The 21,198-nt window shown below is 37.0% G+C and overlaps 1 protein-coding gene across 6 annotated transcripts in view; it reads left to right on the forward strand.

Annotated features, from left to right (window-relative positions):
- The window catches only part of kdm6a (lysine (K)-specific demethylase 6A), a 60,613-nt gene that overhangs the window by 31,871 nt on the left and 7,544 nt on the right, over nt 1-21,198 (forward strand). For 3 of the 6 annotated variants that reach the window (XM_059500242.1, XM_059500244.1, XM_059500247.1), the window contains 14 exons: nt 278-312; nt 2,106-2,199; nt 5,736-5,862; nt 6,105-6,203; nt 6,783-7,002; nt 7,285-7,419; nt 11,225-11,365; nt 11,455-11,532; nt 12,787-12,891; nt 13,005-13,388; nt 14,605-15,377; nt 17,003-17,132; nt 17,397-17,502; nt 20,115-20,320. In XM_059500242.1, coding sequence (XP_059356225.1) covers nt 278-312; nt 2,106-2,199; nt 5,736-5,862; nt 6,105-6,203; nt 6,783-7,002; nt 7,285-7,419; nt 11,225-11,365; nt 11,455-11,532; nt 12,787-12,891; nt 13,005-13,388; nt 14,605-15,377; nt 17,003-17,132; nt 17,397-17,502; nt 20,115-20,320 — 2,633 coding nt within the window. The remainder of the gene's footprint in view (nt 1-277; nt 313-2,105; nt 2,200-5,735; nt 5,863-6,104; nt 6,204-6,782; nt 7,003-7,284; nt 7,420-11,224; nt 11,366-11,454; nt 11,533-12,786; nt 12,892-13,004; nt 13,389-14,604; nt 15,378-17,002; nt 17,133-17,396; nt 17,503-20,114; nt 20,321-21,198) is intronic. The other 3 variants (XM_059500243.1, XM_059500245.1, XM_059500246.1) reach the window with 2 other exon arrangements.

Here is a 21,198-nt window from a genome sequence, read left to right on the forward strand (position 1 = left end):
ATTTTTCCTCTTACCAGTTCCATCCTGCCTGAGACTCCAGTTTCCAGGGAAACTGCATGACTGTATTCAGCCTTGTGTTGCCTTGCATACGGGCAGTAATTACATGCTTGAAGTGCACAAAGGTGCAAGCTAATATTCTTCTTTCCCGTTGTCTGTACACCCATAAGCTTATTCACGCTCAAGCTGAAACAGTGAAAACGAAGGCTGGTTTTGAATGCAGAGTTTCCATTAGAATAGGATTTCCGGTATTGATCAGTTCCTCTTTTTGTCCCTACAGTTCAGTTCCACATCGCTCATGTATATGAAATTCAGGTGAGTGTTCCCCTTTTTTTGTAACGTTTTATCAGAATATGCAGTGTTTCGTTGATACTCATATTTTAGGGTATAATGTTCTGGATAATATAGAAGGCAACAGTGACTGTTTGCTTTTACACAGATCTTGGTTCTTAAAGTAAATTTCAATCTATAGACAGATAGTTATCATATATATTGTTTAATTAAAAGCAACTGAAGATAAGGCTATGTGCGATAGACAAAGAATGTTGAATCTGTGATGTCAAACATTTAGATGATAAATCTGTAAGATAAGTTTATTTTCAAACTTTTTTATTAGTAGATATGGTGTATTGATATTAACTTAAACATGACATGTTACATGATTCCAGAATTTACAAGAACCATACATTCAGTACTTTATTGAGTGCAGTATTGAAGAGTGGGGAAGAAATGCAGAAGTATGATTTTCTCTGTGTGTGTGCATGTGTAATTTAGCATTTATATTGTTATTTTGAATCTATTAAAGGAATGGTTTCCCCCTAAATGAAAATTCTGCAACCTTCATGTTGTTCCAAACCTGTACACATTTCTTCTGTTGAACACAAAAGGAGATCTTGAAGAATGTTCCAGCAACTGTTTGGTTCCCATCATTCTTCATATTCTTTTGTGTTCAACAGAAGAAAGAAAGAAAGTCCTGCAGGTACAACATGAGGGTGAATAAAGTCTTTTTGGATTAACTGTCCCTTTAATAAGGCATTCATCTTAAATAGTTTTAGGTGTTTCACAGTATTCACATTTTTCCCCCCAAAAAAGTTTTCCAAACATCTCCAAGAAACTGCAGCTGCTACTAGCCATGATCACTATTTTCATGCTACCGTCAGCTTTTCTGATGGGTGAATCTTGTAATTTCAATAGTACTTGATACATAATTGCCAAATTTAAAGTTATTTTAAAAACTGCCAAAACCTTACTGTTGTGTTCTATTGGCATTGTAAATGACTTTGTAAAGGAAGCAGTTTCTAGAGGTTACAGGGCAGTGTTGTTGGTCCCTGGGTTTTCTTTTGCTCACAGTTTACTGCTTTTACAAAAATACACTTTTGATTGATTGGATTTGTTTCTTGGGCGCCTCCTTGATGTTGTGTGTGTTCAACTAACTGATCCCCACCTTGCCCTCTTGGTTTTGCTTCAACTTACCTTTAGTTATTCTTTATGATGAGCGATAGACTCTTGTTACACAATCAGTCTTTTCAGTTCAACAAACATCCACCTCGCCTTGTTAAATAATGCAATTGTAATAATTCTCATAGAAATGTACATACAAAACGTTGCTGTAAGGAATGATGACTGCACTAATCAGCCAACCAACGCCTAAGTTTTATAATAGGTCAATTTTATTGTCCACCACACACAGATGAGATTGCTTTTAAGTGTGTTTTTAAGTGGAGTCGTTTTGCTCAGGTTGGTCAGCTATGATGGTCACCCATTGGCTCCAACAAAGATCTGTGTCAAGGTCGCTAAGAAAAACAAACACTTTTTTTTCCTGAGAGGGCTTCTCAAGTGACACTCATTCAGAGCATGTCTCTGTTTGTCTGACATGTTAAGTCTAGTCTGGCCTGGACTGACCCTCCCCCTGCGTCTGCGTGTTTGTCTGTCTCCTCCTGCGTCCCTGTGTCTGGCCTGGTCAGTGTCCAGTGTGTTTCCTCTTTTCTTGACACCGTACATTGTAGTCTGTCTGACGAGGCCCTTTGTGCCCACCCAGAGTGGCCGTAAAAGTGCTGACCCTTTTGTCTGTTAAAACATCTCTTCTTCCCTTCTCTGACTGTCTGCAGAAGAAATACCGTATCGCAAAGGAAGCTTACGAGAGTCTGTTACAAACAGAGAATCTCCCTGCACAGGTGAAGGCAACTACGCTCCAACAATTAGGTGAGTGTGTGTTTTACTTGCTTGTTTTGCTGCTTCCCACAGTCATAAAACACCTGGAAATATCAGAATTTGTGATTTGTATGCCTGGAAAAGTCATGGATGTTAGTAAAATAAGTCATGGAATAGTCCTGATTTCTGTCATCAGATATGTGTCTAGTTATGTTCAGTCATTAAATATTTCATAAACTGCAGTATTCACAAAATGATCCTAATCCATCCAGTAATCACAAACAGCTGGGGAAAGTTATGAAAATTCATTGGTCAAAATGTGTGGGAAACAAGGTTTTATTTTAAATAGTGGGTTTCCTATGTAGATGAGTGTTTGCTGTGTGATTTCTGTCTTGATTAGTCAAAGAATGCAATCTGCAATTTTCTGCACAGATTTTGCATACAAGATCAGGATCCTTCTCAGTTCTTTAAAAAAAGAATGTATGTGGCAAACCGTGGTAAATATCACAGTCTTTTTGGGTGGAAAAATAAAGCGCATTCAAGAGGGTGGTGAGGTTATTGTTAACCAGTGTTGGGGAGTAACTAGTTACATGTAACGGCGTTACGTAATTTAATTACAAAATTATTGTAACTGTAATTAGTTACAGTTACTACGAAAAAATGAGTAATTAAATTACAGTTACTTATGAAATTTTTAACGATTACAAAGGGGATTACATTTGAACATTTACACACATCCACATTCAGATTTAACTGATTTATTTCCCAAATTGCACTGACTATTCTGAGACATATCGCCCTAATAATTTCCGGGATGCGGAAACACAGTCTGGTTCGTAGAATCCAGTCATAAAACGGAATGCCTAACACGGACGGAATATGCCACATTTTGGATGACTAAATCAAAAGTAGGTCAGTACACTTGAATCAAAACATGACATCGACTAGTGTCTGTGAATATAAAGCCCCAAAATTGCAATATATGACTCCTGCACGTTCTGCGTGTCTGTGGAAATCAGGCGCGGACTGGACACCGGGAGAACCGGGACAATTCCCGGTGGCCTGGCAGCCGATTTTGCCCCACTATTTAATATCATTATTGTATAATTGCCTGCCGAATGTACTAAAGCGATCATTTGCGAATCCGCCATTTGATAATTAAATCTCTAATAAGTCATGAATTGTTATTTATGACTCGCGCGCTCTCCGCGCCTCCGCCAAACGGTTTGGATCAGACTCAGAGTAATCAATGCGAGAGAGAGAGAGAGAGAGAGAGAGAGAGAGAGAGAGAGAATAGAGTGAATTGCTGGAGCAGAGAAGCAGAACTCCTGTTTCAGGGTTTTTTATTTAATCAAGCAGCAGCACGTTGCTCATCAGTCATCACTCAAAATACTATAAAGGACATCATTATTATCTGTTGTAATGTTACAGTAGTAATTTAGCTGAAAAAAATTCCGATTTTTTTTTTATAGGTTTAGGGGGAACTATATGACAGACAACAACACAACCCTTACGAAAATTTACATTTTAATATTTAACTATAAATCCAGAGATATTGTTTAACTGTGATAACCAAAAATGTAAAATTATTTTACAAATGTATTTATTTAAAAATAAATACAAATCCATTTGCAAAAAAAAAACAACAAAAAAAAAAAACAAGGTTATTTTACTTTTATATAGGCTAATAAAAGCATGGTTAATTTTTGTAAGGGAAAAACATGACTCGTGTACAGTATTAGGATTTTTCTATAAAGATATTGTAGTATTGTAGAGTATTGTATTGTAAAGTATAGTTTTGTTCAATCTTGAGGATTAAAGTCATGAGAGAGATGGATAACAGGGCAAAATAAAGAGACTGAAGAGAAAAATGGAAGTGAAGGTGCAGTTCAGGAGAGAACTTTTAATTATTTTGCATGTCCCCAAATTAAAGATTTAAAATAGGTAAAAAATAGTTTTCTCCATGAATTTGTTTGTATGAGTTTGAATTGTCCAGTCTGAATTTTTTTCCTAGTCCGCCCCTCCTGTAAATTAATGGCAAAGACAGGGTTTCATTTACTACACATAAGCCTACTGAAGCTCGCAGTGTTTTCAACCTCTGCCATCTCAATATAGGAGTACACGAGCACATAAACATAATTTCTAGAACTGCTCTGTGTCACTTCATGTGCATTTTACTTATTTTGAGAAAACTATCATCATATACAAAGAGACAGCAGTTAAAAAAAAACACCAATGTTTCAGGAGTTTATTACACAGAATACGTCACATGCTTATTAGATAACTGTATTTAAGTTGATGTATATGCTTTTATTTATTATTCTTTAATTTTCACAAATTTAGAAAAGTAATCAAAAAGTACTCAAAAGTAATTAGTTACATTACTTTAATAAAGTAATTGAAAAAGTTACACTACTATTACATTTTAAACAGGGTAACTTGTAATCTGTAACCTATTACATTTCCAAAGTAACCCTCCCAACACTGTTGTTAACTGGCATTTACATTTTTGAAATTCTGCACAGCTGTTTGTGGAATTATGCAGCTACAATTTCCACAGTTTTGTACTGATGTGGATTTTGAAAAACATTGTAAAGAGAGAATATTTCATTTAGGTTTTTCAGCCATTTTTTAATTTTCAGATTAGGTAATTGTTTGTCATAATTCATCCATTCAGCTTTCAGACAGTCCTCACTAATGTACTTCTCCCCAGATAACATAAGTGGGATTCTCAATAACAGCATCCCCAAATGTACAGTCCAGGTTTTCTAAGATATTTTTTCAGTTCTCTAGGGTGTGCTATATTGCCAGATGCACTTGCTAATAATAAATGTGGAGATTGCTTTTGGGATACCATGGTGTGGTTAGAAATCTGAATTAAGGGCAATCTATCAACTAGGAAAGTGGCACCAATGAGCAAAGGACACCAGGATGGAGCTGTCTGTCAATGTACTTTGGGTTAAAAGCATCAATAAGTAATTAAATAATTTGAATTATTGGCACAGTTGCGTGTTGTGAATCCTCAAACCCCAGCTCTTCATCACACCAAGCTTCTTTCTTTTGCTAGTCCAAAAAGAAAGTGCAAAAAAAAAACATTCAGCTACCATAAAACTATTTCCACGTTGCCTCTGCAGTTGTTGGCAATGGTCTGGTTGCTGTAGTAACGTGTCCCGGGTGCAGGCGCTTGCCACAGGTGTTAAGAGCTCGGCTGGGATCAGTGCATTGGGGAAGCCAGGCCACATGGAGGAAGTTCTTTGTCTGTACTGCCTTTGTCTATCTCGTTCTCTTTAACAACTTCTAGCTGACTGGGAATGGATAGAAGAAGGGCTGTTTGGACAGTCATCTCTGCTGAAACCTTTTGAAGCTGCTGGTTGTAGTAGAATCCCACCCCCCGATCCTGCTCCACCTCATCTCCCCACCCTACCCTGAAGATAACAAGAGCGAACCATTTGCTCCCTTTACGAGTACCAGTGTAGCAGCCTCCACAGTGCACACCATGGCATAGTGTTGTGGCAGAGAGTGTTCTAGTTGTTTTGTTGAGAATGCAGTTTCTTATTTAATCCTCATATTTCCCATCGCTCACTCAGGCTGGATGCATCACACGGTCGAACAGTTGGGAGATAAAGCCAACAAGAACAGCTATGCTATTCAATGTCTGCAGAAGTCCCTAGAAGCAGACCCCAATTCGGGACAGTCTTGGTATTTCTTGGGCAGGTTAGCAAAAATTTTACCAGATTTAAATGAAATTCCTATTCCATGTATATTATATTATATATTTTTAATTGTTTATATTTTTATTTTGTTTTACAAAACTGAGTTTGTGTATATAATGAATCCACTGTAATTTGCTGAAAGTGTCTGTCAAATCCATAATCATTCAATACAATTGTCACATTTAATTTCTACAACTCATATGCCTGAAATGTCTAGAATTTGTGTTTTCGCTTGTTTTGCAGGTGCTACTCAAGTATTGGGAAGGTCCAAGATGCTTTCATATCTTACAGACAGTCTATTGATAAGTCTGAGGCCAGTGCAGATACATGGTGCTCAATTGGGTAAGCTCTTTAATGGTTGATGTTTGTGAGGTTAAGCTGGTTCTATTTATTAAGTGCATTTCTTGCACATTAAAATGAGACATTCTTGTTGTTTGTTTTTCTGGTAGCTGGGTGTAAATGGGGTCATTTTGGGCTGATGTTGCCTCAGGTTTGGTTTGTTGCTCTCAGGAAAGACAGAAATGCTCAAGACATTTAAGCTAAAGCATTCACCTCAGAGCTGTGTAATCACTTTCTTATCACAATCTTAACACGGAAAGCAACCATGTGTTAAAAAAAAAAAAAAAAAAAAAAACATTTTGCCCTATCACAAGTTGTGGAAACCCTTTTTATCTAATTAGAAAAAAATAAACCTCCCAAAAGGTCAGCAAAGCTAATCAGAAAATGAAAATGGTACATTTGTATGTAGTTGTTAGAAAATGTTTTGAAAGGTTTGTCATCCATCGGTTGTCATGGCAAATTTTTATGTGGAAGATATTAAATGTTTCTTGATGCATTAACCTGTGGCAGTTAGTTATGATCCGTCTGTTTATTTAGCTTTCCCTTTTTAACCACCCCTCTCTGCTGTGCTTGCATCTCCAGTGTGTTGTATCAGCAGCAGAACCAGCCGATGGATGCACTGCAGGCATATATCTGTGCGGTGCAACTGGACCACAGCCATGCGGCTGCCTGGATGGACCTGGGCACACTCTACGAGTCCTGCAACCAACCGCAGGATGCCATCAAGTGCTACATCAATGCCACGTGCAGCAAGTCCTGCAGTAACATCCCAGCTCTGACTGCTCGCATTAAATGCCTCCAGGTAGAGAGAATGTTTGCGCATGAAATTATCAGGAGAGGAAGTGTACATGTTTCATTTTAATGTGCCTATCATAGTATTTTCTTTCGGGAAGATTGTTAACATTGTTTGTTTTCGAGTTCCTTTCTGTTTTGTTGAATCACGTCCCCTTGTCTGACATATTATTCACTGAGGATGATATATGAGTGTCATTTTCATCTGTGATTTGATGCATACCACCATTGCATTGACTCAAGCTTAGCTGATTCCGCCACTGAACATATTTTCTGCGCCATCTTTTTCTAGGCTCAGTTGAGTAATCTTCAGCAAGGTAGTTTACCAAGTAAAAGTAAAATGCTCCCTAGTATTGAGGAGGCATGGAGCCTACCAATCCCAGCAGAGCTCACTTCCAGACAGGGAGCGCTCAACACAACACAACAGGTGAGAACAGATCAGCTAGACAAGCCAGTACAAACTCTTATAGACTCATTAAAATGATTTGTTAGTGGTAGCTTGGACATTGTGACTTTTTAAAGAAATGTTTTGGGTTCAGTACAGGTTAAGCTTGACGCTGTTAGTGGCATTATGGTTCACTACAAAAAAAGTTTAAACTTGACCCTTAATTTTCTTAAAAAAAAAACAAAAACATAAACTAAATGTTGCAGTTACAATAAGGTATTAACTGTACAAGTCAGTCAATTAAAGTCGATTTCAATTTTTCCTTTCTTTTTGGAGTGTTATAAGCTCTTGGTGCTTAAAGATCTGTAAAGTTGCAAAGACTAAGTCTCAAATCCAAAGAGATATTCTTTATAAAGGTTGAGAATTTTATATATATATATATATATAGAATTTTTTATTTTATTAGTGGTGTCAAGCTAGTGTGTTAACACATGCGATTAATTTTTTCAGTTTAACATGTTAAAAATATTTAACGCAGGGGCGGGCTAGGGTTGGCCACCTCACTCACAACTGCTGCTTCTGTCACTTTTTCTCTTGACAAGAAGTGAATTTATTCAGTCGCAGAGTTACTGAGAAAGGGAGACGTTTCAGACGTGCGCTCCACTGCACTTCAGTGCCAGGCACGAGTCAAGCCAGTGTGGAAACGGTACTGTGCTCGCAATGCGTGCTCTTCAATTGCATGGACAAAGGCACCGGTGCTCACTGCCTTTGTGCGTATCTTTTCATATCAAACTGCAAAATAAACTACTGCATGCAGTGTCGTGGTCAGTAAAGTCATGGAGTTACCAAAAAGGCGATTAAAGCTGCCTTAAAACTGTTCATGCATATAATATATTTATACAAGTCTCACTCAACTAACGCACCTGTCAGCTCGTGTTTAATTTAGCACTTCCGTCAGCGAATACGCAGCCTCCAAAACACTAAAATAAATATCAAAGAAATAATACAGTTAAACAAGAAAGTAGTCTAAATAAGAAAGTGAAATACACTCTGTCTAACGGACGTAAAACTCATTATAATCAGTGATGTAGTACCACACGACATGAAAAATCCCTGACAGAATGTTCAAATGTCCTGTGCAGACACTAGACCGACTCAACCTGTTGCGACGCGATGGTGTCGTGTCCGGACACGTTTCACTGTTCCGCCTCAAAGCAAGTGACTCATTAACTACTCATCTTCTACTACAACTTCTCTTTAAAATAGGAATTGTTGCCACATTTCCTGTTAACATTTTATTTATCGCTGTCTCTTTATTTGGCCAGTTTGGAGAAAGCCTCAACAAACCTGAACAGCCAGGCATTTGCGATCACGGGAACTTGTACAAACACAGATGGGTGACAGATCGGAGATGTAGCATTTGGTATTTCAGCAAGGTCCATCGCCCAACACAAAATTAATTTGCTGAATGCATAAACTGTATTTTCCTGTGCTCAAACCTGCCAATCTAAAGCAAATGTTGTTTATGGCGATTGAGCTAATTTGTGAATTACCATAGACTTATAGTCTAAATAAAACAGTTTGCAACTATTACTGTTATTACACTTGTATACAAAACTTGTATTATGCTCGATATAGTGTGCATGACGTCACATGCACTACCACCGTTGGCAGATGACAACCGTCACAGCCCTAGATTCAACCTCTCCCTTCTAAAACAACTCATTCTAAAACACCCCCACATGTCTATGTCACGATGTGGGAAGATTTTCATAAAGCCGCCCAAATGTTCACGCAAAGAAAGAATGCTGTCGCTGTGAAAAGTCGCTGGCGCTGTGAAAGTCGCTGTGTTTTGTTGTGAAAGCGAAGCTATTTTGTTTGGCCTTCCAAAAGAGGACACGACTAGAAATCAGTGGTTAAGTTGTATTTACAACGCTGTTCAAGAACAGTTCAAACTAACTATTCAGATGTGTGCAGCGCATTTTGTGTAGGACAAGGACTGTTTCCTGTGAGAGTAGCCTACAATGCCAGTGTCTGTTTCTATAAAGTGGGGAAATTCCAACTTTGCAATGAAGTCTGACGCTTCTGACTCACAGCCTGTAGTACGTTTTATATGTAAAGGATTTGCATCTGATTCAAACGTGAGTTTTGAGCAGTGTAGCAACTGTCAGAGCTTGTTGTTTGTAATTTCGCCAATCACAAATGCAGACATGGTTTTATGTTTACGCAGTGCAATACGAAACGCAATGCCTAAAAAGACAGTAAGTCATTCTAATCAGTAATTTTGTCCCCACCGGATGCATCAAATGCCTTGTTTGTAGTGTGTTTTATTGGTTTCGTCTCATCATGCCGGGACACACGGCATCACAGTGTTAAGGGGCGTAACATTTGTCACTAGCTTGAGGCACTGGCCAATCACAATGCACTGGATCGATGGCCAATCAGAGCCCACCTCGCTTTTCAGAACAATAAGCTTTGTAAAAATCTAAACGTTTTTAGAAAGATGGGGCATAGAGGAGCAACAAACTTTTTTTGTTTTTTGAAACTTAAACCACATAAACACATTGCATTACACCAAATACACAAAATCATCTTCTTTTTAGCAACGTCATATTACCCCTTTAAAATTAAAATGCATGCTTGTTTAAGTAGTACAGCCATGAAACTATTAAATATTGTTACTAGTGTTAAAATATCGACTTTGGTACCAGTCGGTATTGAAATGTCAAAAACATCCATTTCCTGGTATCATTTGAGCACTATTGATTGGTCATTGTGGACAATCACAATCATATCTGTTGAGTGCGTGAACACATTGGCCAATCAGCAGTGTTTAGGAATCGGCTCAAAAGCACTCGAACGTTAGTGGGAAATTGACTTTTTTTAAACTTCAGTACTGACTGGTACTGAAGTCGGTACTTTTGACGACACCATGTTATACATGCATACTATCATAAAAAGTTTGGTCATTAATTTGTTTTTGTCTATAAAAATTTATCAAAGAGACCTGGAGGGGAAAAAAACGATCACCGTTCCCAGAAGACTATTAAGTAGTGTATATGTCAACGTTTATAATCAATTGTTTCTTGAGTACCAAATCAGCTTATAAGAATTTGTAAAAGATCATGTGAAACTGAAATGAAGTTATTGGATTTAAGAATATAATAAAGAAATTTTAACACTTTTTGTTATAACTATTATACAATAGTACTGTTTTTACTGTATTTTGGGTCAAATAAATGGTGAGCAAAAGAGACTTCTCTTAAAAACATTTAAAAAATCTTGCAGTATGGCCGTATGTTGTTTTGAATCAGTAGAAGCCCCTTAACCACAGATCTTGTATAACAAATGCTGTCGAGTGAGCTTAGCCTGTATTGAGCCCATGACATTCCTTTAATGAAACATCAAATTCTGTGGTAAGGCCTGACTTCATGATTAAGTACCACTAAATGGTCCTTAAGTTTCAGTCATATAGAACAATGTTGTTGTTAACATTGATTCTGGAGAATAATCTTAAACTGCTAAGGTTTAAAGTTATTTCCTCTAGTTCATTAGACCATAACACTCATCAGCACACATCATCCTTTGTTTCAACATATTGGTCAAAATTTTGGGGGAATCATTTAAATCTGCAAATTACTGTGTGTATATATATATATATTTTTTTTTTTCATATATTTAACTGATATAATTAAGAGTGAGAAAGTTGGAATAAACATAATCCTTATGCTTATTTTATAAGGGAGCTGTACGTCACAGATTTGTATGCAATAAATGCAATTTTGGTTACTTTAGTGAAATGTTCATACAACTGTCCTAGCTGCTATTTTGTATTCGTTGCCAATAGCAGACCACCTGCAAAGCTCATCAGAGCAGTGAAGCCCAGTCCCAAATCCCAGGCCAGTCTCTTCCCCCTCATATGGTCTCTGGCCAGACTGATGACCAGTCCAGCCCAGCCAAAAGGAAGAGGACTGCAAGTCCAGCCAGGGTACTAGAGGACAGCATTTTAGTTTGTTTAATCTGTTACAACTATCAAGCAATGTTTGATTATTTACTGGTTTCTCGTCTCATCATCAGAATTCACCAGATTCCTGGGAAAATGATCCAGGTCATCATCAGGTCCCCAACTGGAGTTTAACCCCACAGAAGCTTCAGGTTGGTATATTCAATTTGTATGGTTGTTTCTACATCTGTAAATTGTTGAATATTATTGATTTATGCTTTGTAATGATTATTCATTATTTTATTCAATATTATAAAGTAATTTTGTAAGTCTTTTTACACACAAGCCACTAAAATAACACTTTTACTGAAAGTAACAATAAAACTGGACAGAATTTATATTAATATTGGTAACACTTGGTAACACTACTTTAGTTAACATGAACTAAGAATGAACAATTTTTCTTCAGCATTTATTAATCTTGGTTAATGTTCATTTCAGCATTAACTAATGCATTATTAAAATCAACAGGTGTGCTCGTTAACAGTTAATGCACTCTGAATTAACATGAACTAACATTGAACAACTGTATTCTCATTAAATGACATTAAGAAAGATTAATTAACTACCATATTAACTGATGAAGCCTTTTTGTAAAGTGTTACCTTAATATTAAATGGCAGTATATTATTTTTATTCATTTCCTTGCAATAGAATCAGATATAACTTTTTTTAAACTAATTGTCCTAATAATGTACAAACCTACAAAACTATTATTATCATAGCATGTGAGCAGAGCGTAGTGTCACGAGAGGGTAGTGTCAGGTTGCCCAGTACAGCTGTACTTCACCATGTTACAGCATAGCAGCGCTATTGCGAACAGGAACAAGTATACTACATAGAAATTTCTTGTCGGTGCGTTATTTGAGCAGAATTTGCTTTTTGAGCTTTATTTAGAGCAAACTTTGAGCATGAGCAGTAGGCTTCTACACGAGCGGAACGCGCATTCATAGAGTGGAATGTGGAGTGTGCAATAAATTATTTTAAGTATATTTTCAGCTCATGTTTTTTGGAGTTTTTCTGTTTCTACTGACAAATCGTTGCATCCCTAATTTATAAACACTAACAGGCAACAGTTTGCTTTTGTTTTTGACTAAAGTTTCTTAATTTCACCAAGGCTGCATTTATTTGAGCAAAAAGTATAATAAAAAACACAAATATTGTGAAATATTATAATTAATAACATTTTCTATTTAAATAATTTGTAAAACATTTATCACTGTAATGACAGCTGAATTTTCAGCACTCATTATGTCAGTTGTCAGTGTCTAATGATTTTCAGAAATAATTCCCATTCTGAATTCAAATTTCGATTTATTTAATTAATTCTTAATGCATTTTTATCCAGATATTATACTAGAGCTGGTGTAAAGCAAACTATTATGGTTTTGTTATTTTTCACTCAGCTTCTGGAACAGTTACGGACCAACAGAGCTAATCTGAAGCCAGTGCAGCTGCAGATGCTGGAACAGTTGGAAAAGCAGCTCAGTCTAATGCAACAGAATCAGCAGGTGTGTGTCATGTATAGATGTGCATAGAAGACTGCAAACTTTTAGACAGGCTAGAGGTAGCTTAAATTAACTTGCTGAGTTTTTGATACTGATAGTCTTTCTCTCCCCAACAGATGAGGCTGAATGCTATGGGTCAGATACGACCCAGTGTGTCCAACGGTCCTATAGTCGACCCCTCATTGTCTGTGAACTCTAATTCCACATCCTCCTCTCAACATCCACACATTGCTCTTTTCCGCACACCCTCCACCCTCTCAAGATGCGCTGCTCAGCCAATAGCCAACGGACCTGTCCCTGCAAGCCCCGCCCCATGCACAGCTGGAACCATGGGTAACACAGATGCCATCTCTGTGGGCAATAATCACCTCCCAGGATCGGGGAGCAACGGAAATGTGCCTTACTTGCGGCAAAATGCACTACCTCATAACTGCACAACCCCCACCAGCAGCAGCATGGATGATGAACCGTGGAAAAGCCAACACATCAACTCCACTCAGGTGAGATTAAATGTCCTGGTCAATATGGTAAGATCGTAATTAGGGCTGTAGCTATCGAATATTTTAGTAATCGAGTATTCTACCAAAAATTCCATCAATTAATCGAGTAATCGGATAAAATGTGTTTTTGCTTAATTAAAGTGCAATATTAATTATGCAAGAGAAAATAAGACTCCTGAGTCTCTTACAATGAACAACTAAGTTTCCTTTTTTAGAAAAAAAATATTTTTTCATTTTAAATGCATAAAAAGCAATGCATACATCAAAAATAAACATTTAATTATTACCCATTGTTTCTCTGTCTGTACTTGTACTGTGAACAATGACAATAAAGTTGACAGATGAATTAAGTTAATTTAAGAGCCATTCAGTCGGGGTTTAAAATAAACCATTTTCTGAGATGCACATTAAACATTAAACACATAAGACATTAATTTAATTTATCTTTTAATTATTAAAAATTAAGCAAACTTAACTTTTTGGTAAACAAAGGGGATTTACTATTAAAAATAAAACATGAAAGAAATGTTGTGTAATTAAACCTTAAAAAAAATGACTTTTATTTTGACGGGTTGACGTACCTTTACAGTTCTGTGTATTGTGATGTGACAAGGTCAAATGCTCATGAAGTGACTGTCAGAGCAGTTCTGGGGATGTTGTTCATGTGTTCACGTCCTTATTTAGTGAGACAGCATGTGCGCTTCAGTGTGTGTGATAAAGGAACTCGCACTTCTGCTCCATTCGTTAACAGAGACACGCAGAACATGCAGGATTCATATTTAAATAGACTGAATTACATTTTTTGTAATCTAGTTACTCGAGGAATCGTTTCAGCCCTAATCGTAATGATCATGTTATGTATGATAAAGTTCTATAAAAGTTTCTATAAAGTTTCAGAAACTTCTCCAGCTCAAAATTTTAAGATAAACATGGTTATGAATGCCAAAATCCTAAATGTCATGGATAAATATTTCCTGAGTAGTCCACTGTGTTGTAGAACGGGTTCAAAATTACAATCTTTATCTGAAATTTGGAGCCAAATTACAGCGGTGTACAAAGGAGTTTAGAAGGATGCATTCAGCATGAAAAATGGACATTCATCTTGATTTTCTGCTTGTCTATTGAGTTTCTCTAGTTTTCAATTCTTAAGGTAGAATGTAAGAATAACAATTTCACTGCTTAACCTTGCATTATTTACACTTTATCTTTATTGCAGGGGCTTCAAAAGAGTCTAGGTTCATATTCAGCAGGTCCCAATGGCGAGCAGCCTTCCTCTTCCGCTGGGACGTCCCAGCTTACCCCGGCAGCCGGCACTGGCGTTCCAAATCAGGTCGAACCTTCGGCCTCAGCCAGCGACACGTTAGCGCAGGAGGCCAGTCACAATCACCTGCCCTCCCCAAGCTCCCATCACTCTGCTACCTCAGGTGGACAGCAAAGCATGGTGCACACCAAAGAGAGCAAGCTTTCAGGAAACGGGCATTCCACAGGGACGCCTAACAGCACTGCCACTGCAGAAGGACTGCCTAATCACGTCCATCAGGGCCAGGCAGATGCTGCTGGGGCGAAACCCTGCTCACCAGTTGTACTTAGTTCAGACAATCCTCAGCTCTCTGCCTTGTTGATTGGAAAAGCCAATGATAGTAATAATAGTAATGGTGGTGGGTTGACGGCTGCTGGCACAAAGGTTAACAACGTTCACCCAAGTCTGCACCAGGGACTAAATGCGCAGGAGAACTCAGTGGCCTCCTCCCCTTGTTCTGCCATGTCCACGGCCACACCCTCACCCAAATCAGCTGACCATCACAGCACTCAGAACAGTGTCAACTGCCTTAACAGCCCCACGCTCAATGGCCAAGGTCCGGAGGACTCTCAGAGCCACTTAAAGGTGGCATCTCCGCTGGTTTGTCATAACCCCATGCCTCCCTCGTTCGCCCCGTGGTCTTCTGTCTCCATCTACCCCAGCTCCAGTGATGTGCTCAAAGCATGCAGGTGAGTTACCCATTCCTGTATCCATTTGGCCATAGTTGTGCAGAATTCCAAACAGAATTCTTGATTGGTTTTGTGCAGATTTTTTGGGTTATGGTTATATTGAGCCACCTTATTATAAGCTTTATAAGATTATAATCTTTTATGTGTCTGCGCATATAAATTACATAGCTAGACCTTATTTTCACCTTTTCTGCTATAAAACAAATCCATCCTAGTTGATTTTGTTTAAATCTGCTGTAAAATGGTTTAGGCTGATGATTTGATGTATTGTTCTCACTGAAAGAGATTTGCATAGGTGAGCTGTAAATTTTTTGGAAGGTAGTTACTTGTTGATATCGGAAGGTAAATACTTTGTCGATTAATGTTATATTTTTTACAATATAATTTGCATTGATTGGAAACGTGGATGTGTCTACTAACTATTAGGGGTGTGTCTGTAAAACATACAGCTGTGTGTTGTTCTTTTCAAGATGGTCTTTGATTGCTTTCAATACACTGCCAATATAGTAGTTATATATGTACACTACTGTTCAAAAAGTTTGGATGGTCAGTATGTTTTTTGGTTTGCAAAAATTAATACTTTTATTTAGAGAGGATGTACTAAATTGAGCAAAAGTAACCGTAAATACATTTTATAATTTTTCTAATTTTTCTATTTGAACGTTCTTTTGAACTTTCCATTCAAAGAATCTTGGAGTAAAAAAAGTGTATCAAGGTTTCCACAGAAATATTATGTAGGACAAGTTTTGGAAATGTATAATTATTAAAAATGTTTTGTGACACTAAATGCATTCAAACAACAGTATTTCACAATATTAATGCTTTTATTGTATTTTTGATTAAATGTTGCCTTGGTGAGCATAAGAGGCATTAAAAAATGTAATGCCTTACAGATCCCAAACTTGTTACCCGCAGTGTATGCACAGGTTTATTTATTGTAGTGCTAATTTCATATGTACGGGTTTGTTTGTTTGTTTATTGGAGTGTTAATTTCATATGCATTTGTTAACCCATCTAGAGCCTTATTACTGAGCAAAATTGATAAATCCCTGCTTGCTAATTTATTCTTTAACGCCGCAGCATGTAAAAAAAAAAGGTATTCCATCATTAAAAATGACAGTGAAAGTGCCACACTACCCAACAGCACAGAGACTAAGCTGCTGAAGATGTCAGGCAGTGTCAAACTTGACAGTTTTCACAATCACCAAGATTCCGATTCTAAACTAATACCAGCATGACTACGCTCCAGCCTCACAGCTGTAATTATTTAGAGACATTTTAGTTACTGAACTTTTGACCCTCTGCCATGTTGTTTAATGTGGGACATTTTCTCAGTGCTTCCAGTCTTATTACACTGTTTGTTTTGACTGGAAGGGCTGTTGATGGGGAAGGACGTTGCCTGTATGTCTCTAGTGATCTGGCTTATGGCTCCACCTGTTTCTAGACAGCAACAGCACATGTACTGACCCTCAATGTTCCTGTCATGTTGACGAGAATACAGCAGAGATTACGGTCTTCACTGTAGCATGCAATCAATTAAAATGAGATTTGGATAATATAAAAGATTACATTACATACAGCCATTTGGACATGTGCTAATAAATATCTCTTAAATTATTTTGCAGAAACCTGGGGAAGAATGGTGTGTCCAGTAACAGCATCTTGCTTGACAAGTGTCCCCCTCCACGGTTACCACCTGCACCCTTCCCAACTCTGCCAAAGGACAAGCTCAATCCTCCCACCCCTAGTATTTATGTGAGTAAAACATCACTATCATCTGACACTGTGCAACCTGGTTGTTCTTTATCTGCTCTCTCAAGTATTCCGGCTGTCATGCTATTTACAAGTCAAAATACAATGCAAAAGGGTCCAGTTGCACTGATTAAAGGCATTTGTTACCATGAAAAAGTAGTCAACTTTGTTTGACCTAAATTTATGCTTGCACAATTACACCTTTTTTTAAATTCCAAGCTTTTATTTTCTCCAGTCAAATAAATCTACTTTTTAAATCCTTGGCAGTTGGAGAACAAGAGGGACGTTTTCTTTCCGCCTCTACACCAGTTCTGCACAAACGCAGCCAACCCCGTCACAGTAATCCGTGGCCTGGCTGGAGCACTCAAGCTGGGTAAGAGTGTGTTTCTGGGCGCTTGTTTGCATTTGAGTTCTTGCCAAAGCACCATGTATGTGTCAGCGCTGATCTGTGGTCTGTATTATTTTAATTTACCCTTTTATTGGTTTTGCTGCATATTAGCACCTTTGTTTAAATGGTTTTGTTGTAGTTTTTGTGTCTGAGCATTAAGTCGGGAGACATTTAACTTGCAAAAAGTGAGTTTTGGCACAGGATGGTTTCAGGATGACTTGGGCGTAAATGACAACAGCCCCATCTGCATGTTGAAAGTGGCATTACAAGGGAGCATCTTAAAAGGGTTTAAAGGGTTCCTCTTAAATGAAGTTTTTATGTACCTGCTGTTCAAACCTCATAAATGACATGAGGAATGTATACTTTTGCTTTCAGATGGGCTCTAATGGTCTAATTTGGGAAAGTGACATTACATTTTAAATGTAGATTCTGACTGATATTGTATGCTTGTTATTGTTTTGTCATGGACTATCAATGTTAAACATTATATATTTCATCATTACTGTATGACAAGTTGCTGTTTGGAAAATTTGGGCCATTTGGACAATTTCTATACTGCTTGTCAAGTCAAAATGCAAAAAAAGTGTTTGTCCATACTTTTCTACATATGGCCTCAATCTATGCGCGAGGTTTTGAAATCTAAACCTCATATTCATGTTCGAGTTGTAGAAAAGGTGTGGTAGTTTCGTTGCATTCTTCAGTTTAATGATGGTTTAATATGCAGGTGGCCTAAGTTCGAATCCAACTTTTTTTTTCTCCTGATGTCACTAGTTGCTACTTTAAAAATTAAATCACACATTCTCTTCATACCTTAACCCTCTGGAGTTTAAGGGTATTTTTGGGGCCTGGAGAAGTTTTGTCACGCCCTGACCTATGTGCTTTTTCAGTTTCTTATAAATATCTAAATGGCTAAAGTCTAATCTCACTGTAATCAGCACAAACTGGGCTGTAATAATATGTGAAATGCATGCATGTACATGATTGTGTTTTTGAGAAAAAAAATGTTATGCGTGGTTAGTGAAAAACTAAAAATGTTAAATCACTTGAATAAGGCCATAAAACTCATACAGAACAATGGTTCCCGGGACTTTTGAGAACTGGAGCTTGTAGCCTAGAATTTTTCTTTGTAAATTATGTGAAAATTATCTTGTTTACTCACTTACAGAAAACAATATATTGATTTAAATTTTCTAAGACACTTTTTGTTGGTAAAAGTCATATGCGAGTAGGCGTCAACTATCATGAATATCATTGTGATTTACACCTGAGAAGACAAAGGCCTGCATAATGAGCTGCATAATGAGCTGCATAATGAGCCATTCAGTCATCTGTGCCACTGAGAGGAAGGAGTTACAAGAAAGAATGTGAGAACAAAATAAATCTATATAATTTTATGTTTGTAGTTTATTTAGAATATATTTAATTATCCCACAACATAATTTAATATCATTTTGGGGGAGCAGTGAAACAGTTTATTAGGAACAATCAAAGCTGACTTTCAAACTAATTTTTTGCATCATTACTCCAGTCACACAATCCTTCAGAAATCCTTTTAACAATCTTATTTTCTACAAAAAAAAAAAAAAAAAAAAAACATTTATTGTTATTATCATTATTTATTATTATTATTAATGTTGAAAAGAGCTGAGAATATTTTTCAGGTTTTTTAGGGGGAATAAATTGAAAGAACAGCATTGTTTTTACATTTGTTACAGTTATCTTTATTTGTTACATTTATTTACATCAAGCTTTTGAATGGTATAGTATTGTATATTGTTATTGAAACTTCATAATATTTCACTTGATTACTATACATTTAGTCAGGAATTATAGTTTGGAAAAAGTCTTTGGAAAAAGTCTAACTAGTAAAATGTTTAAACGTTATGTGAAAACTAGTACAAGTATATAAATAAATAAAAAGAGACTTAATCATGTTTATGATCTCTGCTGAATAAAGTGCTTCATTCTTTTTTTCTGAGGAAATCCATTTCTCAAATCCTCAAACACATCACATCTTTTTGGGGTGAATTATGTCTTATTCCTCTCATCGCGAAGCAAACAGTAAAATAAAAGAACTTGAAGAACAGTCTTGCTGCTTTTTCTTCTGTGTGGGCGTATTCAAGCCGCTCGCTTCAGTTTGAATCTGAATAGCACGTTCAGAGCGAGGGCGTGGTCACATTAGATATAATGAAGGCAGACGTGAAAAACGGACATTGCGTTGTTTTCATATCAATTACTTTATCACAGAATATCTGTTTTCGGCGGCACTTTAGTTTAGTTTAAAAGTAGATATGTCAAGCTTTCTATAGATATCTCTCTCATGTCTCTTCGTTGAGTATTCACGGAGTTATTTTAATGACGTGTTTGTAAATGAAGATCAGCGCAGACAAAGGCTGCAGACAGCACACCTTGTTTGTTATCTTTATTTTATAAGTTCACAAAGTTTTGTTGTTGTTATTATGTCTGTATCCAAAAAAAGTATGCAAAAAGTAATCCCCTTCTGAAATTATTATTGTTTAATAATTAACAAAATATGTAATAGTTTTTACCCTTTGTTTTAATCAGTTGATATTGTGGTGTCTTTCTTTGCATGTCAGACCTAGGATTGTTCTCTACCAAGACTCTGGTGGATGCCAACCCAGAGCACCTGGTGGAGGTGAGGACTCAGTTATCTCAGCCCACTGACGAGAACTGGGATGTGACAGGAAGCAGGAAGATGTGGCGTTTTGAGAGCAGCCGTTCTCACACCACCATCGCCAGATACGCTCAGTACCAGGCCTCGTCTTTCCAGGAATCTTTGCGGGTGAGTCGTCATAATTCCCACATTAAGAAAAAGACATGCAATCCAGAGATGTCTAGAGATTAGCTTAATATTTTATTAGTGGATTTAGTTTAATGTGGATATTTTGTTTGGAACAAACATTTTTTCAACTCTCTACTTAAAAAATAATTGCGACAATTTTCCAAACTTAATTGTCCATTGGCTCTGTACTGGGCCAGTATGTCAGCAATCTACATTTCCTCCTCATGCCAAGAGTTGGTTGTGTATGTTCTGTGTGACTATTATGCTGTTTGGAAGTTGTTGGGTTTTTTTTTTTTTGGATGACATTTTTGCAGTGTTGGACGAAGTACATAAATCAAGTACTTGAGTAAAAGTACAGATACTTATAATAAAATATTACTCCAGTAAAAGTACTCCTTTTTCAATTTTACTCAAGTGAAAGCACAAAAGTACTAGATTTTTGATGTACTTAAGTACTGATAGATGAATTTATTTTGCAAGTTTATATTAACTACTTAATTAAATTTTATATTTTTATAATCCTACTGCTCAAAATACCTGGGATTTTCCTAAAATAGCCACTATAAGGAGTCAAGATATATTTTTGTTGGTGATATGGACTACGTTGATGAGAGTTGACCGTCTGATTTTCACCAGTAAGAAAAACGTGTTTTAATGTTTGTTGTTTTGCAGAACATCACAGTTATATATGACATGAGAATAAGGCCTGAAGTTACGAAGAACATTTTAAGGAAAATATAATTATATTTTTATAATGATTCTTTCCTTCTCAAACCTTGTCTGTGGAGTAAAAACACCCCTGGTCAAATGTCCCCAGAGTGCATCACTTCCCACTTTGATAATTACTGTAGTTACCATGTTCTGAACATCACATCCTT

This window comes from Carassius carassius, chromosome 19 (assembly GCF_963082965.1).
Source record: "Carassius carassius chromosome 19, fCarCar2.1, whole genome shotgun sequence".
Lineage (NCBI taxonomy): Eukaryota > Metazoa > Chordata > Actinopteri > Cypriniformes > Cyprinidae > Carassius > Carassius carassius.